This window comes from Macrotis lagotis, chromosome 2, assembly GCF_037893015.1.
Source record: "Macrotis lagotis isolate mMagLag1 chromosome 2, bilby.v1.9.chrom.fasta, whole genome shotgun sequence".
Lineage (NCBI taxonomy): Eukaryota > Metazoa > Chordata > Mammalia > Peramelemorphia > Peramelidae > Macrotis > Macrotis lagotis.
Window position 1 is genome coordinate 285,389,847 of NC_133659.1, and position 27,205 is coordinate 285,417,051.

General features: G+C 36.0%; 1 protein-coding gene across 1 annotated transcript; it reads right to left on the reverse strand.

The window, feature by feature from the left end:
* Positions 1 to 10,999: 10,999 nt before the first annotated feature.
* Positions 11,000 to 12,821, reverse strand: LOC141511721 (serine/arginine repetitive matrix protein 1-like). The gene has a single exon (XM_074220790.1). The coding sequence runs from the start codon at positions 12,726 to 12,728 to the stop codon at positions 11,346 to 11,348; it is 1,383 nt and encodes a 460-aa protein (XP_074076891.1). The 5' UTR covers positions 12,729 to 12,821; the 3' UTR covers positions 11,000 to 11,345.
* Positions 12,822 to 27,205: the final 14,384 nt, after the last annotated feature.

Here is a 27,205-nt window from a genome sequence, read left to right on the forward strand (position 1 = left end):
AACATTAATGCATTTTTGAAGGCGTAGTGAAATGATTCAGCAGTTCTGTAGAGAAATTTAGAACTATGTCCAAAGGGATATAAAAACCATGCCTACCCTTTGACTTAGCAATGTTACTTCCTATTCTATATTCCATAAGGGATGAAAAGCAGAAAGGAAAAGGACACACACACACACACACACACACACACAAATAAATGAGGATATTTGTAGTTGCTCTTTTTCTGATGATAAGAAACTAGAAATTGAGGTGATGCCAATTACTAAACAAATTATGATATGTGTTTATGATGGAATGCTATTCTACCATAAGAAAGGATTAGCAGGATGCTCCCAGGAAAACCTGAAAAGACTTACAGTTGCAGCTGCAATGGGAATTATACTACATACAAAGTATCAACAATATTATAGGATGATCAGCCACGAATGATTTAGTTTTTTCTCAGCAATGTTGTGACCTAACATAACACTGAAGATCTTATAATAAATATTATCCATCCCCAATGACTAATCTGATGATGTCTGAATAGAGATTGTAGCTGATTATTTTTTACTTAATTTTGCTTGAGATTTCTTTTTGTGCAGGGGGAGAGGGCATTATGTTTATTTTCATAACATGACTATTATGAAACTGTTTTGCAAGACTTATACACTTTTAATCTATATTAAATAACTTGATTTCTCAATGAGAGAGAGTAGGGTAGGAAGAAAGGAGAGAATTTAGAACTCAGTTTTTAAAATGAATGCTAAAACTTGTTTATTACCTGTACCCAGGGGAAAATTTATTAAATGTTACCTCATAAAATATAGCCAAAATTATAACCAAGTATGTTGAATGTGCCTAACTGCAACCTTTCCAGAAATAAACTTAGATCAGAGTCAATTAATATCACAGACCATTATATAAACTTTTAAATCTCCTCCATTGTTAAAAATAGAACTTCATAGAACTCAATTGAAGTTGCTTAATAAATCTTTGAGGAAATAAAGAATAAGTTACATAATATATCATTATCAAATCATTTTTTCCTTTTTAAGTCAACTGAAACATTTTGCAAAAACTAACTTAAAATTATTAGAACTACATTATAACCTGAGTAGGTTTAATAAAGCTATAGTTATTTTATAATTTGATAGTATTTTATTTTATAACACCACAAGGAGGAGGTGGTAGACAATGAGTAATTGCAACATGTTATCAATTGGATTTTAATTGTAATTACTTTTTTTGTATTTAAAGTTCTTGAATAAGAAATTCTCTTACAAATAATATCACAACATCCAACCTCCAGCTCAAGGTTTTTATTTTCTTTAATTTTTTAGTTTTTTCTTGCATTTTTTTATTTTCCTGGTTATATATTAAAATGAGGTTAACATATAACACATAGCATTTTATTTGAAATCTCCTTTTTCCTACTTCTCCCTCCACATTGAGAAAGCAAATAATTTGATATATTAAAAATATATAGTCATACAACACATTTCCATAATGGCCACATGTTGCATAAGAAAACATAGGCCCCATCTCCATGAAAAAGAAACCTCAAAAAAAGAAGGTAAAAACAAGTTTGCTTCAATCTGTTCAGACCCCATGAAATTTGACTATGGGGATGATTAGAATTCTTTATCATAAGTCCTTCAGACTTCTCTTGGGTCATAAAATTGCTGAGAAAGCCAAGTCATTCACAGCAGATCATTCTACAATAATGTTGCTACTTAGTGTAGTATAGTATAGTATAGTATAGTATAGTATAGTATAGTATAGTATAGTATAGTATAGTATAGTATAGTATAGTATAGTATAATCTATTTTCCCATTGCATCTGTGCATTTAATTCTTTCCATGTTTTACTGAGAGCATCCTGATCATCATTTCTTTATTTCTTAAGATTTTTTTTTATTTAACTATAACATTTAATTTACTTATCGATGTTAACATTACTACAATAGTCTTGGAGAAATAAACTAAATCTCCCCTCCCACCACAAAGATAGAGAGACCTCAAGAAAAATTAAATGAGGAAAAATAGTATACTTCAGTCTGTGTTCAGATTCAGGCTCTGTCTCTGGGATGGATTGCATTCTTCATCATAAGTCCATCAGAGAAGTTGTTTCAATGATTCCCACCCCCATAGTTGCTATTATTAGCTGTATTTCCCTCCATCCTATTCCTCTTCACTCCCATTTACTCTACTCTCTCTCTATCCTTTCAACCTGTCCTTGTCCTTTCTCATGATCTTCCCTCTCTTCTATCACCTACACCCCCATCCCCTTTCTCCTATCCCTTTCTTCTCCTATTTTTCTCTAGGGTAAGATAGATTTCTATACCCTAATAAGTGTGTTATTTCCTCTCTGAGTCACTTCCAATGAGAATGAAGGTTCATTCATTCCTTCTCACCTTCCTCCCTTTCGCTCCATTGTAAAAGCTTTTTCTTGCCTCTTTTATATGATATATCTTAGTCCATTCTACTTCTCCTTTCCCTTTCTCCCAGTTCATTGATACCATTTTTATCTTATACTTTTCATATTCAGCTCCCTTCTGTGCCTTGTCTATATATGTTCCTTCTAATTGCTCAAATAAATGAGAAGGTTCATATGCAGGAATACAAGCAGTTCAACACCATTAAATCCCTCATAATTTGCCTTTCCCATTTACTCTCTCTATGTTTCACCTGAGTCCTGTACTTGAATATCAAATTTTCTGTTCAGCTCTGATCATTTCAGCAGGAAAGTTTGAAAGTTCCCTATTTAATTTAATATCCATCTTTTCTTGTAAAAGAGGATGATATTAAGTTTTTCTGGGTAGTGGAATGTTGGTTGTAATCCAAGCTCTTTTACCCTCTGGAATATCATAATACATGAGTCATTAATGTAGACACTGTTAATCCTGTGTAATCCTGATTGTACTTCTACAACATTTGAATTGTTTCTTCCTGGCTGCTTGTAATATTTTCTCTTTGACTTGGCAGCTCTGGAATTTGATTATATCATTCCTGGAAGTTTTTATTTTAGGATATCTTTCAGGAGATGATTGTTTTATTCCCTTAATTTCTATTTTAGCCTCTGATTCTAGGATATCAGGGCAATTTTCCTGGGAATTTTTTTGAAAATGAAGTTTAGGTACTTTTCCTGGTCATGACTTTCAGGTACCCATTAATTTTCAAATTATCACTCTTGGATATGTTTTTTTCAGGTCAGTTGTTTTTTTCCAATAAGATATTTCACAGTTTTCCCCCTACTTTTTCATTCTTTTGGGGTTTTTTCATTTTTTGATTTCTTACAAAGTCATCAGCTTCCCTTAGCTCCATTATACATTTAAAGGAGTTATTTTCTTCAGAGAGCTTTTTTTTAATCTCCTTTTCCATCTGGCCAATTCTGCTTTTTAAGGTATTCTTTTCCTCAATGACCTTTTGGACTGCTTTTCCATTTGACCTGAACTGGTTTTTAAGATGTTATTTTCTTTGGTAATTTTTGTATCTCCTTCACCAAACTGCTGATTTGGTTTTCATGAATTTTCTGCATTGCTCTCATTTCTCTTCCAAATTTTCCCTCTACCTCCCTACTTCATTTTCAAAATCTTTTTTGAGCTCTTCCATAACCTGAGATCAATTCTATTTTCATGGAAAATTTGGATATAGAAGCTTTGTTTTTTGTCATCTTCTAAATGTATATTCTAATCCTTCAAGGTTTCAAAATAATTGTCATGGAGAAATTCATTTTCCTTTGTTTGCTCATTTCCCTAGCCTCTGACCTGATTTTAACTCTTGTTCAGATGGCACTCTGCTTCCAGGGTGGAGGACACATTTTTCCAAACTTGTGAGGGTTTTTAGGACACTGTCCCCCCACCCAGAGGGACCTCAGTTCCTTCAAAGTCTTATGAGACATTTGGACTGCTCTCCTGGCCTGTGTCTCCTCTGAGGATAATCAAGCACTCTTCTCTGCCCTGGAGCTGTTAGGAAGGTTCCTGGTTCCTCTAGTATGGGGCACCAGACAGTGACCTGGATCTTAGTATGGGCAAAGCAGCAGGGTCTTGCCCTAGGGATAGAGGAAAGACTTTTTCAGTTTCTCCTGATCCCCTTACAGTTTGTAGGCAGAACTCTCTAGGAGCAGGTGCTAGGTGCTTTGCAGGGTCCCTAGGGCAGCCTATACTGAGGCATTTGCTGACCTGGGCTCCATGCTCATTCTGGTGTATCAGAGTTTTCCTGCTGATCTTCTAAATTGTACTTGGCAATCCCTGGTGTGAGAGGTCTAGAAGCTGCCCTTCCCACCCCCTGCTCCCTGTCATGAACCCATGCTGCATCAGGGTCCCAGGCACCCTTCCCTGTTCCTGAAAAGCTGTCTGATTGTCTCTAGGGTAGCATAACTGGTCTGGATAGAATAGCAGTCCTTTCAATTGATTCCCACAGGTCCTCCAAGTTGTCTTGTGCTGAAAAATTGTTTCACTCAATCTTTCTGTGTGTTCTGCCACTCTAGAATGTGGTTAAAGTCATAATTTTAAGGCATTTGGAGTGATCTAAGAGAGAGCTTCTGGAAATTCCTGCCTCTATTCCACCATCTTGATTCTACTCCCTACCCTTCCCCTTCCCCCTACTCATTATTTCTTTGTTTTTTTGGCAAGGCAATGGGGTTAAGTGACTTGCTCAAGGTCACACAGCTAGGTAATTAATATGTGTCTGAGGCCAGACCCAGGTCCTCCTAATTCCAGGGATGGTGCTCTATCCAATGCTCCACCTAGCTGCCGCATACTCTTCATTTCTTACAGCAGAATGGCATTCCATTAGCAAACAGGGTAGAGCCAAGAGAACAATGTACATATGAATAACATTATGAGATGAACAACCTTGATGGAAGCAAATCCTCTTGTCAGTCCAAAGAGTGAGGATAACTGTATTTGATTGGTTATGCACTATATTATCCTCAATTAGAGGAAGAAAAACAAAGTAAAAACAAAACACACAGAAAAAAACAAAACCCTTCTGAATCTGATGAACACTTTATAAAAAACTATCTCTTATGTATCTCTTTCCCTTAATCCTAATTCCTTATGGCAAAAATTACTAATTTGTAAATATGTTTAACAAAATATGTAAAATGCTAACCTGACTGTTCCATACTGAGGGCAGGAGGGTGGGAAGAAGTGTGGAGGGAAATTCTGGAACTTGGAAATATGCATGTACAAATGGATAGACATAAAAAAAATTGAAAAAAGGGAAAGGGAGAGGGAAGGGGAAAGGAGAGGGAAGGGAATGTGAAGGGAGGGGAAAGGGAAGGGGAAGGAAGGAGGGAGAACTGGAGTTGAGGAAACACGGGACTCAGGATGAAAATTCTAGGGCTGCCAGAAATTTGATTAGCATGCTCAACATCTTACAGTCATGTGAATATGCTAATAAATAAGAAACTTTCTGGGAAAAAAGAATAGCATTCCATTATAAATCACATACCACAATTTGTTCAGCCAACCTCAATTTCCAGTTCCTTATCACTGGAAAATAACTATTATAAATATTCTTATACCCATTGGTTCTTTCCCCCCCCCCATCTCTTCTGGAATAGTGGAATTGGTAGGTCAAAGGGATGGTTTTATCACCCTTTGGTAATAGTTCCAAATTACTTTATAGAATTATTGAATCATTTCACAATTCCTCCAACAGTGCATTAATGTCTCATTTTTCTACATTCCCTCCAGCATTTGTTATTTTCCCTTTCCTGTCCTATAAGCCAATTTAATATGTTCTAATTTATATTTCTCCAATCAATAGTGAGTTAAGCACATTTTTTTAATATGTCATAGAAAGAATCAATAACCTCATCTGAAAATTATATCTTTTTATACTTATCAACTAGGAAATCCTGTAATTTTAAAAATTGTTGACTGTTTTCTATATTACAGAAATGAGGCCTTTATCAGATAAAGTTGTTTCAACATTTTCCCCTTAGTTACTGTTACTATTTCATTCTATGCTATTCCTTCCCATTTCCTTTTATTTTATCAACTCTCCTTTTACCTTGACCCTTCTCAAAAGTGTTTTATTGTGACTGCTCTTTACCATAATTTGTTCTCCCTTTGATTATGCCCTGTTTTATCCCTGTCCCTTCCCATTCCACTTTTTTTGTAGAGTAAGATAGATTTTTTTTTGTTTTCATTTCTTACTTTATTTTTCCAACTACATATAATGGTAGTTTTCAATTATCTTTTCCCCCTATTTTTTCTTTCTTTTCCTTCCCTCCCCCCTCCCCCTACAGAAAGCAATGTGAACTATGCTAAACTTAGATGCATATTAATCATGCTGTGAAAGAAGAATCACATCCAAATGGAAAAAAAATTTGAGAGATAAAGTGGCATAATTCATAAGAAAACTTTTTTTTTTAAATTGAAGATAGTAAATTTTGGTCTACGTTTAAACTCACCATCACAAATCTTTTAGTATTGTCTTTGATTATTGTATTGCTAAAAGAAACAAATATATCATAATCCATCATTACTGCATGTTGCTGTTAGTGTGTAAAATATTCTATTGGTTCTGCTCATTTCATTCAGCATCAGTTCATGAAAGTCTTTCCATAAAGTTATGAAGTCCTGTCTCTCATACTTCATGTCAAACAATAGTGTTTCATCACATTCATATAACACAATTTGTTCAGGCATTCCCCAAGTGATGGACATTCCCTCAATTTCCAGTTCTTAGCTACTATGAAAAGAGCTGCTCTAAATATTTTTGAACAAATGAATTTTTTTTACCTATTTTCATGATCTCTTTGGGATGCAGACAGAGCAGTGGTATTGCTGAATTAAAGGGTATGCATAAAACTTTATTGTCCTATGGGCATAATTCCAAATTGCACTCCAGAAAGGTTGGATCAGTTCACAGCTCTATCAAAAATTCATTATTGTTCCAGTTTTCCCACATCTTCAACAATGATCATTTTCCTTTTTAGTCATTTTGGCCAATCTGAGAGGTGTGAGGTGGCATCTCAGAGATGCTTTCATTTACATGTCTCTAATCAGTAATGATTTAGAACATTTTTTCATATGGCTAAAAGTTTAATTTCTTCATTTGAGAATTGCTTTTTCATGTCCTTTGACCATTTATCAATTGGGGAATGACATATTCCTTTTTTTCATTTTTTAAAAAAATTTCCTTTAATTTATTTACACATTACTAAAATATTCTCGCTGTAAGAGTAAACATAAAAATCCCCTCCCCCCACAAAAATATAAAACCTCTTGAGAAATAAAGTGAAAAGAAATATGTTGCAATCTGTGTTCTGAAACAATCAGCTCTATTTCAGGTGGATAACATTCTTTATCATAAGTGCATCATAGAAGTTACTTCCATATTTTTCCATAGTTGCTGTTGTTGATTGTAATTCCCTCCATCCATTCCTCTCCACTAGTATTTATTATATTTTCTCTCTCTCCTTTCACTCTGTCTCTCTTCTGTCTCTTGGCTATGGGGCATCCAAGTGACACAGTGGACAGATCACTGGCCCTAGGGCCATACCACCATCTTGCAAAAGAGACCTGGAAAGGCCACCAAATCCCACTATATTGGAAAAAGTAAAAAAGAAAATGTGTTATATCTGACTATCCTCTCCTATGATCTACCCTCTCTTCTATCATCCATATCCCCCTCCCCACCCCAGTTCCCCTTCTCTCCTTTTTTTCTAGATTTCTATACCTATTGCATGTGTATGCCGTTTCCTCTCTGAGCCATTTCTGATGAGAATGAAGGCTCCCTAATTCCCCCTCACTTCCCCTCACCTTCCGTACCATGGCAAAAGGTTTTTCTTGATTCTTTTATATGGAATATCTTAGTCTATTCTACCTCTCCTTTCCTTTTTCCCCCAGTACATTTCCTTTTCACCCATTGACTCCATTTTTAGAATATATTATACCTTCAAATTCAGCTCCCTCCTATGCCTTGCCTATAATAAACTCCTTCTAAGTGCTCTATTAAATGAGGTTTACATGAGTATTATCAGTATCATCTTTCCATGAAGGAATACATGCAGTTCATCATCATTAAGACCCTTATAATTTACCCTTCTTGTTCACTCTCTATGCTTCACCTGAATCCTGTACTTGAAGATCAAACTATCTGTTCAGCTCTGGTCATTTCAACAGGAACATTAGAAATTCCCATTTCAATGAAAGTCCATCATTTCCCCTGGAAAGGATGTTCAGTTTTGCTGGGTAGTTGATTCTTGGTTGCATCCAAGCTCTTTTGCCTTCTAGAATACTATATTCCAAGCCCTATGAGCCCTTAATGTGGATGCTGCTAAATCTTGTGTAATCCCAACTGTAACTAAACCATATTTAAATTGTTTCCTTCCATCTGCTTGTAATATTTTCTCTTTGACTTGGGAGTTCTGGAACTTGGCTATAATATTCCTGGGGGTTGGTTTTTTTTTGGATCTCTTTCCAGGGGAGATCAGTGGATTCTCTCAATTTCTATTTCACCCTCTGCTTCTAGGATATCAGGGCAATTTTCCTGTAGAAATTCTTTTAAAATGAAGTCAAGGCTCTTTTCCTGGTCATGACTTGTAGATAGCCCAATAAGTTTTAAATTATGTCTCTCGATCTGTTTCCCAGACCAGTTGTTTTTTCAATGAGATATTTCAAGTTATCTTCTAGTTTTTCTTTTTTTTTGGTGTTGAATTGTGTCTTGATTTCTCACAGTCACCAGCTTCCTTTAGCCCCATTCTACATGTGAAGGATTTGATTTCCTCAGAGAGCTTTCTTATTTCCTTTTCTATCTGACCAATTATTCTTTTTAAAGCATTCTCAATAACTTTTTGAACTGTTGTATCCATTTGACCTAAACCTATTTTTAATGTTATTTTCTTCAGCATTTTTTTGGATCACCTTAACTAAGCTGCTGACTTGGTTTTCATGTTTTTTCCTGCATATCTCACATTTTTCTTCCCAATTTTTCTTCTACCTCCCTTACTTGATTTTCAAAATCTTTTTTGAGCCCTGTCATAACCTGAGCCCAACTTCTATATTTCTTGGAGTGTTTAGATGCAGAAGCTTGGACTTTCTCATCTTCAGAGATTGTGTTTTGATCCGCTATGAGACCAAAGTAATTGTCTATGGTCAGGTTCTATTTTTTCTGTTTACTCATTTCCCCAGCCTATGCCCTTGTTTTGGGTGCTTCCTGAACTTTTGAGTATTATTGAGACACCCCACAAGGACCTCAGCTGATTGCTCTCCTAGTCTGTTGAATGATCACAAGCTCATCCCTATGTCAAGGGGCTCTGAAGAAGGTCCCAGGGACAGAGGACAGATGTCAACAGTCTCCCTCCACTCCCTTACCTTCTGTGGGCTGAGCAGTCAGGGAGCAGTCAGGTGGCTCCTGCTGGGTGGCTCCCTGCTGGGTGGCTCCAAGGACCTGCTTCTGTTCCCTGGTATCTGGGCTGCACTGAGGGCCACAACTATGCTAAGGAAGGTCACACTGGCCTGGGCTTTGTACTCACTCTGATAGAAGTCTTCATGATGGTCTTCCAAGTTGTGCTTGGTGCTCTCTGGGGTGGCAGGTCTGGAAACTGCTTCTGCTGCCAGGAGACAAGGCTCCCAGAGACTCAGGAGCCCTGTGGGTTGTTCCTGGAAGACTGGAATTCCTTAGCTCTAGTGAGCTGCTGCCCCTTTCAACCCCTTGGAACAGAGCCTTCCCACTATTTGCCAGGTTACCTTGGGCTGGAGAATTACCTCACTGGATTTTTCTGAGGGGTATGTCTCTCAAAAATTTAGTTTGAGTCATAATTTTAAGGTTTTTGAAATATTTTGGAGAGAGCTCCTAAGAAAGCCTGTTCTCCTGCTGACACCTTGGCTCTGTCCCCAACTTGTATTCTTATAAATGTGATTCAGTTACCTATATATTTTAGAAACAAGTCCTTTGTCAAAAGCACTAGTTGTAAAAATTATTTTCCGCCTTACTCCATTGCTTTTGATCTTGGTTGCATTGGTTTTTATTTGTGGAGAAAGTTTTCAAATTAAAGTAATTAAAATTATTCATTTTGTCTTTTATTATGTTCTCTATCTCTTCTTTGGTCATAAACTGCTCTCCTTTCCTTAGATCTGACAGATAAACTATTGTTTTTTAATCTAAATTTAATTATAACATTGCATATAACATTGACAATATCCAGAATTTACATTCTTTCACTTTTCAAGAGCAAGAGCTCTGAAAGTTCAGGCTACCATTTGGAAAAATGCTAACAAGACAAGAATTATGACTGGGACAATGATGTCATTTTACCACAGAATTTTATGTGACTGAAGGGACAATTCTAGGCATAATTATCCTTACAAGTAAATAGGGGTTGGTGTGGGGGCAACAAGACAGGTAAAAATGGAATTCCAGTGACCCAAATCAACTAGATACATCAGGGTAAAAACCTACAGTGTCCTGGCAAACCTCATCCATTTATTTTCCTGACCATCCTAAGAGATATAATGTTGATTCACTTCAGTGGAAATGACAGCAACAAGAAAGAGTATGGTGTTAAAAATGCTTTGTGTTGACATCTGGTGAACTTCACTCTGCTGGGTATTTCAAGGTCAAAGTCTCATAATTTAACAGGAGTGCAAGAACTGAATGAGAACTTAAAAGATAATCCCTATGTATGGCAAGGGCTAAGAGAGTATTTATTTGAAGAACCCAAGGGTTGTCAGTCATATTTTAATTACTTAAATTTTTTCCCCCTCTTAAAAATGTCTCACTCTAAATGAAGTTATGTTGACTGTCAATGAATGTCACTAGGACACTGTGGACACTTTTATTTTTTGCAAGGCAATGGGGTTAAGTGGCTTGCCCAAGGCCACACAGCTAGGTAATTATTAAGTGTCTGAGGCAGGATTTGAACTCAGGTACTCCTGACTCCAGGGTCAGTGCTCTATCCACTGCGCCGCCTAGCCTCCCCTGGACACCTTTTGTAATGTAAATTAATGCTCTTTTTCACACAGTGAACCTCAACCTAGTAATTATGACAACAAATGCTTAAAGATCAAACACATTTTAGCAATTGTGAAATGGAATCTGAGTACAAACCCAATCAAATGTGGATCAAGCATACAGTCGATATAAGGCCATGGGTACACTTGTGCCTTTCTCATCGACCTCAGCATCTTTTCCCAGAGGTGTTTCTCTAGGTCCATCCAGTTTCACTCGCGATCTCCTTTTTGGGTTCTGTCTCTGCTTCAAGGCTCTTTCTGGACTGACATGGTGGTGGTGGATGTCATGGCAGCAGCAGCAGCATACTCTGCCTTCTCCTTCTTATTTTTATCTTTTTTTGTACTTGTACTTTTTGTTTTTCTTGTCCTTGTTCTTTTTTCTTCCCACTACGCTACTGTTCTGAATTCCTGGCAGGCGGTAGGTTTGGTGTGGGACTTTTAGCCTTCTCCTCAGGTGTTGCTGGCAACCAGTTCTTGAGTGGGGCCTGAGATTGGGTGGGGGATGGAGGGGTTTGGTGTTTCTTAGCTTCTGGCTCAGGAGATCTAGAAGCAGATATAGAGGAAGAAAACCTTCTTACAGACTGGATACCTGATGTGGCTGTCTTTTTTTTCCCCCTGCGTTCTGGAGTTCTTGAGATTCTTCTGAAAGACCTAGGTTTTGGTGATGGGGACTGCCTTCTTCGGGGTGAAGATAATGCTCCTCTTCGTATTGGGAGAGGACTAGCAGAGGCATGAGGAGGCCGTGGTGAAGGTGAACGTAGTTTGTTTGGAGACCGGGTTTCTCTGGTGGATCGGCTAGGGGGGGACCCTTTCTTATTCTTAGATGATAAAGAAGGAGAAGCTCTCTTTGTAACAGGGGAACTTCTTGGCTTTGAAAGTGGCGAATGGGAGATCGGTCGCTTTGGAGGAGGTGAAGTCGATGCTTTTCGTTTGGGAGGTGGTGGTGGGAACGCAGTTATTCTCTTAGGAGGCGGAGAAGGAGAATATCTTCTCTTTATTGGAGAAGAGTGTCTTCTTGGAGAAGCTGGAGGAGAAGTCCTGTGGCGTGGTAGTGGTATGGCAGACCTTCCCCTCTGGGGTAAAGGGGCAGGAGAAGGAGAGCGTGGTCGTCTGGTTACTGGTGGTGATGGACTTCTCCGCCTACTGTGAGGAGAGGACCCTTTCTGGGGTTTTCGTAGTGATGGGGAGGTACTCAAGGAGGCCGAGTGTCGCTGACGCCTTCCCACTTTTCCATTTTTCACGTTTGATCTCTTTGGTCTCTGTTCTTCTGAGGAGAAGCAAGAGTCATAGTCCGAAGAAGATTGTTGGTTTTGCCTCAAGTACTGCTTTCCCCGTACCACCAAATCAGCTGCTGCCATTTTGTCACCTTTGTCTTCCTCTGATTCAGAAAGCTCTGCTTTCCTAGGTTTTGGTGCTGGTGACGGTGACTTCCTTATCTTGGAACTTTTATGTTTTGTTGCTTTCCCTGAGGTTCTCCCTGGAGAAAGGGAGCCACAACTTTTTCTTATACCATTGGGCTGCTTGGGTGACTGATGGGTTTTTGGCAATGGACTTGTTGGCAGAGACGGCCAATGCTTTCGCCATGGAGAGTTTGAATATAGACAGGATTTATGAGTTTTTCTTGAGAGTCTGTTAATTTTTTTGGGTGGCTTCTTTGGAGGTGACCGGGAATGGGATGAAGATGATGGTGAACTATTGCCAGAGAAAGATACTGATGAGAACCTCCTTCGTCTCACACGAGATCGACTTCTTCTGTTCCTTGATAGAAATGGCATTCGTCTTGCTGGAGTTGTTCTGCGAAGAGGCTCTTCTTCTGCTGTTGCCTTCTTGGACTTGGTTGTCTTTGAGTTGAATATGACCTTGAATGTGTTTTATGACGCCATCTAGTTCGAGAATGAGAAGGGAACTGGGAATGTGTACATCATGTTGATTTGGATCATGATCGAGACCTCTGGTACGTTTTCTCCTTTTTTTTTTTTAATTTTTTTCCGATGAAGGTTCCTTCAGTTCTGGTATAGTTTCAGGTTTGGGAACTGTCAGAATATCACTAGTAGAGGCTGTCTCCTATATCGAAGGCTCTTTGACTTTCACTGAAGGTTCTGAAAGTTCTGGGATCTCTTCTTTCTTTTCTGGAGTAGGTCAAGGTTTTGGTTCAGTGATGGTAAGATTGAGAATGACTTCCCTTTCTCTCCCACCTGAAAGAAGAGGCTCTTCTTCTAGGGAAAGATCTGGACTTGCATCTTCTAGGATTTCTGAATGGCTCTCTTTTTTGTTCTCTGGTGTTCTCCTTTCCTTTTTTTATCCCTCTTATCTTTGTCTTCATTTTTATTTCTTCACAGATGTCAATTTTACTTGTTCAGTATGTTCTTTGCTTTATTTCTTCCTTCTAAAATTCCAATAAAGTTGAAAGGATACCAATAATGCTTTCCAGTGCATTCAACAACAGGGGTCACAACTCTCCCATGAATTCTTTTTTTTTTAGGGTTTTTTTTGCAAGGCAAATGGGGTTAAGTGGTTGCCCAAGGCGACACAGCTAGGTAATTATTAAGTATCTGAGGCTGATTTGAACTCAGGTACTCCTGACTCCAGGGCCGGTGCTCTCTCCACTGCTCTACCTAACAGCCCCTCTCCCATGAATTCTTCAGAATTTTTTTTTGTTCAAGAATTTAGTCAGTAGTATGCATTATTTTGGAATCTGGATTTCTGTTGTGACCTAATAAAATACTGATCCTATACTCCATACTGCAAGGAATGACTTCCATTTTGGTTCAGGTCTTCACTTCCAGAATTCAATGTGAAATCAATTACTACATCATCCTTAAATCCAAAAATTTCTGTTACTCCTTTTGTAATCCCAAATTCTATAACTCCAAATTTACTTTGCCCATATCTTCCTCCCCCTCCAGATATTCTGCAAACTTCAACTGCTTTGGCAGCTTCTTCTATTTTTTGTTAAAGTATCCCACATTCATTTTGCCCCTTTCCACAGTGATCATACCCTATTCCACAGTGTACCATGCTGCCACTAATGATAGAGACCAGTGGGAAGACAGAACTACTCTGCCAATATTTTATTTAATATTTTGTATCTTTATTCATCAGGGAAAAAAGGTTTATAATTTTCTTTCTCTATTCTGACTCTTCCTTTTTTAGGTATTAACACCGTTGGTGACAGAAGAAATTTGGCAGAACTTCTTCTTCAGCTATATTTTCAATTAGTTTATATAAATTGGAACTAATTGTTCATTGAATGATTGGTAGAAATTACGTGCAAATCCATCTGGCCCTTGGGGATTTTTTTCTTATGGAGTACACTGATGGTTTGTTCAATTTCTTTTTCTGAGATGGGGTTATTTAGGTATTTAATTTTCTCTTCATTGGGAATGAATTCATCTTTTTCATTTTTGATACTGGTAATTTGGCTTTCTTTTTTAAAATCAATTAACCAAAGATCCATCTACTGTATTTTTTTTCACAAAATCAACTCTTAGTTTTATTAATAGTTCAATAGTTTTTACATTCAATTTTATTAATTTCATCTTTAATTTTCAGAATTTCTAAGTTGGCATTTAATTGGAAATTAATTTGTTCTTTCTCCAACTTTTTTAGCTGCATGCTCAGTTCATTTATCTGTATTTTTTCTATTTTATTCATGTAAGCATTTAGAGATATAATATTTCCCCTAATAACTGGTTTGGCTGTATTCCATATGTTTTGGTATTTTATCTCCTTATTGCCATTGTCTTGGATGAAGTTATTATTTCTATGATTTGTCTTTGATGCACTCATTCTTTAAAATTAGGTTATTTAGTTTCCAATTAATTCTAGGTCTATCCATGATCTTTTATTGTATATGATTTTTATTGTATCATGATCTGAAAAGATGCATTCAATATTTCTTTTCTGCATTTGATTATGAGTTTTTTATTGCTCTAATACATGATCAATTTTTGTGTAGGTGCCATATACAACTGAAAAAAAGAACATATTACTTTAAATCCCCATTCAATTTTTCTCTAGAGGTCTATCATAACTATTCTATTCACCTCCTTAACTTCCTTCTTGTTTTTTTTAATGGTAAATTCATCTAGCTCTGAGAGAGGGAGGTTGAGGTCCTCCAACAGTATAGTTTTGCTCTCTAGATCATCCTGTTAACTCCATCAGCTTCTCCTCTAAGAATATGAATGTCATATCACTTGGTTCATACATATTTAGTAATAATATTACTTTATTGTCTATGGTATCTTTTAGGAGTATGTAGTTTCTTTCCTTATATCTTTTAATGAAATCTATTTTTTTAGGGTTTTGCTAGGCAAATGCTGTTAAGTGGCTTGCCCAAGGCCACACAGCTATGTAATTATTAAGTGTCTGAGGTCGGATTTGAACTCAGGTACTCTTGACTCCAGGGCCAGTGCTCTATCCACTATGCCACCTAGCCACCCCTGAAATCTATTTTTGTTTTTGCTTTGTCTTAGATAAGGGCTCAGATATGCTTTTTTTAAAGTTCAACTGAAGCATTCTGCTCCAGCCTTTTATCTTTATTCTGTGAGTATTTCTCTGCTTCAGATATGTTACTTGTAAGCAGCATATTGTAGGATTCTGGTTTTTAATGCACTTTGTTATCTCCTTCCATTTTATGGGAGAGTTCATCTCATTCAAATCCAGTTATAATTACTCTCTATTACCCTACATGTTAGCTCCCTTCTGCTTGCACTCCCCACTACTTTATTCTTCCTCTTCAGTTTTTGATTCTGCATACTGCTTCCCTCCCCACTGCTATTAGCCACCCTCCTTTTTCTTTCCCCTTTCCCCTTTCCTCTTCTTCCTTCCCTTCTATTAATCCCTCCTTTACTCCACTCCTTTCCCCTCTTAATATTTGAAGAAAAGGGCAGCTAGGTGGTGTAGTGGATAAAGCACCTGCCCTGGAGTCAGGAGTACCTGGGTTCAAATCTGGTCTCAGACACTTAATAATTACTTAGCTGTGTGGCCTTGGGCAAGCCACTTAACCACCCCATTTGCCTTGCAAAAAACTTAAAAAAAATACTTGAAGAGAAAGACAAATTTCCAAACCCAACTTTTGTGTGTGTGTGTGTGTGTGTGTGTGTGTGTGAGTTAATTCCTCTTTGAGTAAAATCTGATGAAAGTAAGATTCAGGCAGTTCTCACCACCTCCCTTCTTTCCTTCCTATTGCAGTAGATTCTTTGTGCCTCCTCATGTAATGTAATTTACCCCATTCTACCTCACCCTTCCTCCTGTCTCTTTACAGTTCCCTCCCACCTTTTTAATGCTTTAATTTTTTAAAAAAATTATTCCATTAAAATCATGACATCCCATGTCTGTCCATAACTTCAGCCTAAGTATATTCCCTCTAATAGAGTTAACAATTCTCAAGAGTTAATGAGAATCTTCCTCAGGTAGGGATGCAAACAATTTAATCTTTTTGAATAGCAGTCTTTTTCTTTTCTCCCATTTATCTTTTCATATAACTCTCAAATCTCCTGCTTGAAGATCAAATTTTCTATTCAGATCTGGTCTTTTCATCAGGAAAGTTTGAAAGTCACCCATTTGTTAAATGTTCATCTATTCCCCAGAAAGAAAAGGCTCAATTTTTCTGGATAGTTGATTCTTGGATGTAATACAAGCGCCCTTGCCCTTCAGAATATCATACTCCAGGTGCTTCAGTCCTTTAACCTTGATGAAACCAGGTCCTGTGAAATCCTGACTATGGTTCCTAGGTATTTGAATTGTTTTCTTTGGGTCTTTTTGCAAAGCAATGGGGTTAAGTTGTTTGCCCAAGGCCACACATCTAGGTAATTATTAAGTGTCTGAGACTGGATTTGGGCAAGCATGTGGTCATGAGATTGACATATAGTACTGATGAACTTCTCTGAGCAACCACAGTTTGACATAATTTTCCATAAATACTGGCAATTGGCAGTATCAAAGTCCTTGGTCAGATCTATAAATATTGAATACAGATATCTGTTCGGTTCTGTTCTTGGCATTTTCCTGGAGTTGTTGGGCAGCAAACAAATCTCCAAGGTAGCATTCAATCTTCCCTGCTTTTCTCTGACTTTTGTTCATTTTGGAATTTGTTACATATACCTAGCATATTGTGTTAGAGGAAAGGCTTGCTCACAGGCCTTCAGTGTTGAGAGCTTTAGAGGTTAGCTTACTGACTCAGAGTCATATATGTTAGGAACTCCAAAGGGTTACTCCATGGAACAGCTGGTAAGGAATGCTAGAGGCTTTCTCTGAATTGTCTGCACTGGGGATGCCAGCCTATTGCTCTTATTTCTGAGGTTATATCTGAGCTATCCCCACCAGCAATCCAATTGCTGGACTAGACTGACAGGATTGGGAATACCAGAGGTTTTCTCTGGACAGTCATCAATAGGGAAGTTAGCCACCCTCACCATTTACCATTGGGAAAGGTGCATACATCTAGGGCTGTTCTGTGTTGTTTGTGCTAGAGAATGTGAGGCCCACCTAATGGAATGTGAGGTGGCCCCTGGGTTAGTCCATTTAGCCTAAACCTGTCCTGGGCAGGTAGACTGAACCTCTCCCAGTCCACCCACACAACAAAGACCTCCACTCCCACAACTGAGATTTTTCAGATTAGTTCCCCACCTCATCCTGCTGCAGGTACACTGGACCTCTATTTTATGTCCTAGGCATGCTCAAGCTTCCTCCCACTCCCCACCACGAAAAACCTAGTGGAAGATGTTCCATTTCCATTTTGCTTTTTTGTGGGTTCTGTACCCAACTGAGTGTAAATATTATTTCTTCTCTGTGTCAATTCCAATGAAAATAAGATTCACTCACTCTCTTGCATCACTTGCCTCTTTCAATTCACTGCAAAAAATTTTCTTGCCTCTTTTATGCAAAATAACTTACCCTATTCTACCTCCCCTTTCCCTTTCTCCCAGTATATTCCTCTCTCACTCCTTAATTCTGTCTTTTAAACGTATTATCCTTTCATATTCAACTTCTACCTGTTACCTCTCTCTATATATACTTTTAACTGCCCTAATAAGAAAAGTCATATGACTTATTGGTATCATCTTCCATGCAGGAATATAAATAGTTCAACATTAAGTCCCTTATGATTTCCCTTTCCTATATGTCTTCTTTTTTAGGTTTTTGCAAGGCAAATGGGGTTAAGTGGCTTGCCCAAGGCCACACAGCTAGGTAATTATTAAGTGTCTGAGACCGGATTTGAACCCAGGTACTCCTGACTCCAGGGCCAGTGCTTTATCCACTGTGCCACCTAGCCACCCCTAAAATGCTATTTTTCTTCAATATTTTTAAAGTATCCTTCACTAAATTGCTGGCTTGGTTTCCATGATTTTTCTTTATCAATGTCATTTCTCTTCCCAATTTATCTTCTACCTCCCTTAATGATTTTCAAAATTATTTTTGAGCTTTTCCATGGTCTGAGATCAATTTATATTTCTTCTGGATGCTTTCCCTTTGTTATCTTTCTCTGAGCGTGTATTTTGATCTTCCTTATCACCATAATAGCTTCCTTTGGTCTGATATTTCTTTTTCTATTGTTTGCTTGTTGCCTCAACCTATGAATTCATTTTAACCCTTTGTTAAGTTTCTGCTCCCAGGGTGGAGAGTGCATCATCCCAAAATTCTGAGTATTTTTTTGCCACTGTTTCAGAAATGCTTCTAGTGACCTGCAAGTTCTCAATTTTTCCAAGTTTTGCATAATCTCACAAGATGTTTTCACTACCCTCCTGGCCTGTGCCCTGGTCTGTGGGTGACTAAAAACACTCTTTTCTACTTTAGAACTGTGAGGAGGATCTCTACTCTTCTGTGACAAGTGTGATTGTGTTGCTGCTGCTCCTCTTCATGTGATTGACTGATGACCTTCTAAGTAGCCCTTGGTAGTATCTGAACTGAGAGGTCTAGAAACCACCACCTCTGCCACTGACCCAGTTGCCCTATTGCCTATTTTTGAATTAAGGGTGGATCTACACTGTACTGTTTTCCTCTCTCAAAAGACCTTTCACATCAATCTTCCAAGTTGTCCTGGACTGTAAACTTGATTTATTCCATATGTGTATGTGTTCTGCCACTCTAGAAATTTTGAGTCATTATTAAAATGTATTTGGAATATAGGGGAGAGCTTGAACCTGTCTTTACTCCACAGACGTTGTTCTACCTCCCGAGGATTGTATTTTCAGGTATAGATCTCAACTAAATTTTGTACTGAAATAGATGTGTTGTATAGATTCTATTAAGACTAATGTTAGATGTAGCTGGAATTCCACATTCTAAAGCAGAAAAAGTATCATTCTAGGAAAGAGAAGGTGGACAAGAGATGCAGGTTTATTCCCTGTGCTTCCATTAACTTGTATGATCTTAGAAAAAGGCAAATCACCTAGCTAGGTTGAATCTTCTTGTGACCTCTCAAATTCTGTTTCATAAAATTATGAGATTTAGAACAGGAAGGAAACTTAGACCCTTGTAGTCCTCTATGGATTTATCCTTTCATTATAGAGATTGGAAAATTGAAATTTCTGTAGAGAAATATGGTAGATTGTAACTCAATAAGAGTCTCTCTAGAGAAAAGTAAATAAATTCACCAGCAAATACAATTCACTGTACATTAATGAAGTGATTATTAATATAAGACAGTTGAACTAATATTATCACTCACATACATATATACAATTATTTAGAAAGAAGTATCATTAATCAAATAATTTGAATATTATCAATATTTCCAGATAAAAAATGATATTTGCCAAAATTAAGTGACTTGCCCATGGTTAAAATGCTAATATGTGCTGGATTTTGGATCATCATGTAAAATTCGTTTTTATATAATACATGTAATTTTGTATATGTATTATTTATTCTTTTATATATTTGTTCATACACACATATGTATATTTGATGGAATACATGACCACACCTTAATTAACATATTTTTCATTTATATATTCATTTAGTTTTTTAATTTATTCTTTCACTCATTTATTCAGTTATTTATTTATCAATGCACTCATTCATCCATTTATTTATTTATTTGATTGACTAATCAATTGATGACTTGGTTGATTATCAGAAGGTCTCTCTCTCCTACCAAGCCCAGATGTTCATGGCCACTCACAGGCCTCACAGATTCTAAAAAAAATAATCATGGAAGTTTTCATGTTCACTGTTTTTACTTATAGTCAATCTAATAACCCTCCACAACCAGGAGCTCATCATATTTAAGCTTGATTTAGAATGGACACCAGATCACCTTTAGTCCTACTACAGTTTGAAACTTTTAAATTCAAGTGATCAGTTGATCTCAGCCTGTTTTCAGGAGCATGGATCACACTTATGTAATCCAAGAACTAGTAAAGAGAAGACATTAATATTTTAGGCTGACAATTTTATATAGTTTCAATTTTGACAAATGTGACTTTGTACATTGTCTGCTGCTGTGGATGGTATACCTGCATCATTGAAATCACAGATCTATTAAGGTAGCAATATATAAACTTCAAAGGAGCCCCATTGAACATGATATTACACAACTATGATCCATGCTTTTAGGAGACACTGAGCCCATTGGATCACTTGAATTCATGAACTTCTCCTATGAATTCATAATTCTTCTCCTTCAATATTATGTTTTCTGCTGGAATAATCATTTTACCATTTACTTTTTCCCAAAACCTAATAAAGTAAAAATGTTCCCCAATATTAAGTTATCCTGTTTTCTAACTATTTAAAAAGCACATAAGATATATAGAACATAAGTAGAAAACTTTTTCTCTTGGGTGATATTCAAATGATTTATGAAAATGTTCTTAGCAAAAGGATGCACCATTATTGTGATTAATCTCATCTGGTGACAGCACCATTGCACAACTAAATTATCAGTCTAGGAGGAAACAAAATCAGTAACTTCACTTAGCAGATCTGTGGATCATGCTTATTCAAGGATTGCTAAATTAATATTAAATTGCCTCCATATGGCATTAAACACTCATTGAATGTGTGGCCTCAAAATGACTGATTCTTTTTTCTTTCTAGGACCAAAAAGTGAGTAGACTCATCATTTACTTGAAAAAAAAACACTGGCATTTATGGAACAATGATATTTTTAGCAGCATGGTCTTTGAAAACTATGTATCCCAATTATTTTTCAGGCAAACATGTTCTCATGAAGAAAAGCAAATTATGTTTTTCACTGACCATTTTGTTTTATTATGGTCACCCTCTATGAACCTCTTCAGAAGAGGAGGTGATTAGCATACATTTGAAATTAAGAATATTTCTTTTTTTCTTTTAAGCTCTTCTGTATCAATGAATTTAATTTATTGGAAAGTTTTCTTAAATTTGAGATATCAATTGATTGGGAGCTTCCTTAAATGGTTTAGTCTTATTTCAAGAAGCCAAAAAATCCCATCAAATATGTGGTTTCGTATGTTGTTATCAATATTGAGATATTTGACATTACTTTCACAGAGGGCTGATTTTTTTTTGTTTCTGGAAGAAATTGCCCAAATGTTGATAAAATTTTCAACCTTCTTTAACCAACTTTCCCTAATCATTTGTATGGATTAGAGGAATATGATTGAGGATTTTACAAGCAATTTTCTCACCATTTTTCACTCATTTTTTGTCTAAAAAACTTATGGATATCTGCCTAGTTCGAAGAGTATACCATGAACTAAGAAGTAAGCTGTATGATTAATCATGAATTAGATGAGTAACCTAGAGTTTTGACCTTCTCCTTTGCACATGCTCAAGGAGATCTCTCTGTTCTTGCTCATTAGTAAAATGTGCAGGGTGGGAAAATGTATAGGAACCAATGTATCAATAAGATTTGTGACCCCAGCCTATGGTTGGCATGAAGGAGCAGGACAAAGCCTTTCAAATTACATAAAAGAACTTGTATTTTTTGGGTTTCCCCATCTCTCTCTCCCAACATGAGAGAGGTATGCCATTTTGTTAATATATCTTAATAAAAACCATTTTAATAAAAAAAAATCATGAACTAAATGACTTGAAAATGAGGTAGGTCAGCAGAGAGAGAGAGACTAGAATACAGTAATTAAAAAGAATTCAAAACCTGGATGTCTAGCCCTCTATGAGCAAACTGCTGGAAGGGAAGAGATTATTGCCATTGACTGATGAAATTGATAGAGCAAACTGATAGAATTTTCTGGCAAGAAACTGTTTTCTAATCAAGGCACTGACACCATTTATACCTCAGGGGATGGAGCCTAGATGAACAGATAGCACTGATGTTCACACCTCAAAGGAAGAGTATAAAGTTTACTGACAGACTGAAAGAACATTAGTACTCTCATGAAGGAGAGGAAATGGAAGAAAATAAGCATTATTATAATAGCTACTATGTGCTAGGCACGATGTTTAGCATTTTATAAATATCTCATTTGATCTTCTGTGTAATCCTTGGAAGGAGATGTTCTCATTATCCCCAAATAAGGAAATGTGGGCAGATAAAGGCTAAGGGACTTGCCCAGTCACTCAGTGATGAAGTCAGATTAAACCTCAAGTTTTTCTGACTTCAAACTTCATACTCTATCCACTTGAGGCACTGCCTCTAGAAAAAGAAACCCAGGGAACCCACAAGAAGAGAAAATATTTTGGGTGACTGCATTGTTAGAGACTAAACTGGTATGGCCGCATAGATTCCATTCATGCCTATCTCTTTTTTATGTACTCTATTTTTCAAATTTATTATTTAAGGCAATAGGGTTAAGTGACTTGCCCAAGGTCACACAGTTAGGCAATTATTAAATGTCTGAGGTCATATTTGAACTCAGGTACTCAATTCCAGGGCCAGTTCTGTATCCACTTCCCCAGCACCCTTTTTTTAAATAAACTTATCCCTCCTCACAAGTTATTTTGTTCTAACTGTCGCTTCTATTTATCTGTCTTCCCTCTTATCACACATCCTCTTCTTAGACCTTTCCCTCCTACTTCATGTTAAATAAAATGGATATATGGACCCAAATATATGTGTAGATATACAATCTTCAATATTCAGATATTTAACTGTGTCAGTTTCAAAAATTTATATGATTGTATTAGAAATTTCATTTATGTTTTTTGTCTTGGCAACTATCATATTCATTGCCATCTATATAAAGAAAAAAGAGAACAACAAGTTTGTGGGGTGGATGGTATTCTAATAGGCACTTAGCTAAGTCTTGTTCATTTTACAATTATAGAATAAAGAGCTCCCCATGCATCCATTACATATTTTCACCACTGGTCTTTAAAATTCATGTTTTTGTATTGAAATCATATCCCCAAATCAAAGTGAAAACCTTTGGGCTCTAAGGTTATGTCAACACCTCCATAGTCTCAGTGTATTCTGAGCAGTGACTAAAAAGTATAGACTTGCATTTTATACTATATACCAAGAAAACATCAAAAGGAGTTCACGATTTATTCAAAAAGGATGATTCCATAAGAAAATTAGGAGAATAAGGAATAGTTTTCCTACCAGATCTATAAAGAAGGAAAAAATTTCTGGCCAAAATAGAGATAGAATTACTACATATAAAATGAATAATTTTGATTACATTCAATTTAAAAGTTTTTGCTCCAATAAAACCAATGAAACCAAAATTAGCATAGCTGAGTGCTAACAAACACACTTAACAACTGTGTCTGATAAAAGGCTCATTTCTCAACGATGCTGAAAATTGAATCAAATATATAAAAAAGCAAGTCAAAATTTGTATTAGGCTCAAATAAATACTCAAAATGCTCAAAAGATAGCAGGTAGTTTTCAGACAGAAAGCAAATCTATAGTTAAAAAAACTTCTCTACATCACTAGAGAAATCAAATTAAAACAATGTTGAGCTACCACCTCATTACCTATCAAATTGGATAAGATGATAGGAAAGAAAAATATATATTAGAGAGCATGTTGAAAAGTGGGATACTCATGCACTATTGGAGGAGTTGTGAATAGAAACAACCATAATGGAGAACAATTTGCAACTATCCCCAAAGGAATATAAAACTGGCTATTCCCTTTGATCCAGCAATGCCACTACTAAATTTACATTCCAAAAAGTTTATTTTTAAAGGGGAAAAAGACCTATTTGTCCAAAAACATAGCAGTTTTTCTTGTGATAAATAACTGAAATTGAGGAGATGCCCATCAATTGGGATGGAAGACTACTGTGCTACAAGAAATGACAGATTGATTTTAGAAAAATCTGAAAAACTTACACAAATTGATGCAAAATGAAGTGAAAAGAACTAACAGAACATTGGACCCAGTAATAATATTTTCTGATGATCAGCTGTGAATGATAGCTATTCTCAGCAGTAAATAATCCAAGATTATTCCCAAGGTTTTGTGATGAAAAAATACTATCCATATCCAGACAAAAAATTGATGGAATGCAGAGATGAAAACATACTATTTTTCATATTTTTCCTCTTCTGGACTTTAATCTTGTTTCACAACATGACTAACATGGAAATATTTTTTGCATAATTGTCTCATATGTTGAGAAAAAGTAAAATAATATTAAAAATAATTATGACCCTGGGAAAATTATTCAATCTGTTTATGCCAGTTTTCTTTTGTGTGAATAAATAACATATATTACAGAAGTATTTTGAGTATAAAATAAAAAAATTATTAATGACTTTGCAAACATTAATGTCCTATACAACTGCTAAAAAAAGTTCCAATAACCTCTTCTTTGATTTTCAGTGGATAACCAAGGTAGAGAGTTTGACTACAGTAAGCAGTACAATACCCTCATACCACCATCTGAAATAATGAAAGGTAAGATTCAGATTAAAAATACTTTTGTTTTAAGTATTCATGTATTCATGATTCTGCATGATTCATGAATTGTAAAAATTTAATAGTCTGAAAGTAATTTTAAAAATTGAGATTAGCAGAAAATATATCAGAATTCTAAGGAATTGTTAATTAAAATGTTTGACATGTTACCAATTTTATTACATGAACTGTCTTTTATGAGTTATTTTATAGTTACTTTGATAGAAAAAAGTTTATACTTTCAGAATTGATGCTTTGTTTTAAAAAAATTCTACAAAGAAAATTTTATTTTGAGCAACGTTTACTGAAAGAATATACTTTTTGGTGGTCACAGAAACCTCATACCCTATTTGCCATAGATTAATGTATTGACATTAGTTTCTTTTACTTTTTTTAACCTTTTGTGCCTTTTTCTAGAAAACTAAGGATTAATTCTCTTTATGTATATTTTTCCCTATTGGTACAAACTCAGCTGAATGAATTTAAGTGTTGACTGCTCCTCATTTCCCTAAAATGTAAAAAAAGTCTTACTTGTGTTACTCTTTTTTGTCAGGCATAATGCTTCCTAATCTTTCTCTATCTTCCTTTTCTCTCCCTAAAAAAAATAAGTTTTAGCAAAGGAGAAGAAAATGAAATAGAAAGAACTAAAATTAGCTAACTTTCAGTCTTTGAAGATAATATGATACTATACTTAGAGAACATTAGAAAGTTATACAAAAAACTACTTGAAACAATTAACAAATTCAGCAAAGTAGTGATATAAAATAAACGCTTATAAATCATCAACATTTCTATAAATGGACAACAAAAGAGATAGAAAAGGAAGTTCCATTTAAAATAACTGCTGACAATATAAAACCAAATCTTCCCATTTTGGAATGTAAACAATTTAATCTTCTTAAGTTTTTCATGATTTTTTACTCATGTTTACCTTTTTATGCTTCTCTCAAATCCCATGTTTGGATGTAATTTTTTTAATCAGCTCTGATATTTCATCAGGAAAACCTGGTAGCAATCCATTACATTGATTCCATTTTCCCTGTTATTCAGTTTTACTACAAACTTTGCTCTTGGTTATAACCCTAGTTACCTTGCCTTCTGGAATATCATAGTAGGTGCTAAAATTTGTATGACAATGACTCTGATTCCTTGAAATTGCAATTCTTCTGATTCTTTTCAGCATCTTCTGAAAATCAAAGTTCTTGAATTTGTCTATAACAATTCTGGATGCTTTTTGTGATCTCTTTCAAGAGTTGGTAGGTAAATTCTTTCAATTTGGTTTTTATGCTCTTATTCTAAGACATTTCTCCAGTTTTTGTCATGATTTTTGAAATATGATGTCTAAGCTGTTTCTTTTATTATAGCTTTTGAGTAGTCCAATAATTCTCTCTTTTTTTTGCAAGGCAATAGGGTTAAGTAGCTTGCCCAAGGTCAAACAGCTAGGTAATTATTAAGTGTCTGAGGCCGGATTTGAACTCAGGTACTCCTGACTCCAGGGCTGGTGCTCTATCCATCTAGCCACCCCCCAATAATTCTTAAAATATCTCTCCTCAATCAATTTTCCAGGTCAGATTTTTTAATGTGATATTTGTCTTTTATTCTACTTTTTTTTACATTTCATGGCCTTGGTTTAATTGTTTCTTGATTTTTCATAAAATCATTAACTTCTAGTATTCCAATCCTGATTTTTAAGGTATTATTTTCTCCAGTGAACCATTTTATGTCATTTACTATTTGGTCAATGCTATTTTGGGGGAGTTATTTTCTTCAGTACTTTTTGTGCCTCTTTTCCAATTTATTTTTTTATAATTTCCTTTCATTGCTTTCATTTCCCTTTTACTGCTCTTATTCAATTTTTTTGGTTCTTTTTAACTCTTCTAGAAAATTTTAATTGGTTTATGTTCAATCTGCATTTTTTTCTTTAAGATTTTGCTTGGAGATATTTTCACATTGTTTTCCCTTGTCACCATAGTACCATAGGCAATTATTGTTCTTCTTTGCTTATTTTTCCAGTCTCTTGAACTTTTGGACTTTATATTAGAATCAGACTCTGCTCACCTTGGAGAGAGAAGGAGAGTATCAATATTATTTACATTGGATTTTTCATCATGTAATATTTATAGTTATTTCTGGTGATCTACATTTTTTTGGTGTTTCTACTGTGGTGAAATTAGGGAAGAGGTATTATCACTGCTCTCTTGATCAATGCTCTGGTCCTTACCTATAGGGCCCCCTTGCTTTCTGTTGACTACTATTCCTCTTCTCCCTAGAATTGTAATCTATACCTAAGTATCAGTTACCTTGTGACCACAAAATTTCCTCTATGTCCTGGAAGTACAACCTAGAACTGGATAATGGGCAATGGAGTGTTTAAATACCACCCAGTCCAAGTCCCAGTGCAAGCAAGAACAGGGGTCCCCCTTATGCCTTTCTGACCAGCTGTTCTAACAACA

Bases quoted from the DNA above. Each gene is read 5' to 3' on its own strand.
- LOC141511721 (XM_074220790.1), bottom strand. From the start codon at position 12,728: ATGCCATTTCTATCAAGGAACAGAAGAAGTCGATCTCGTGTGAGACGA.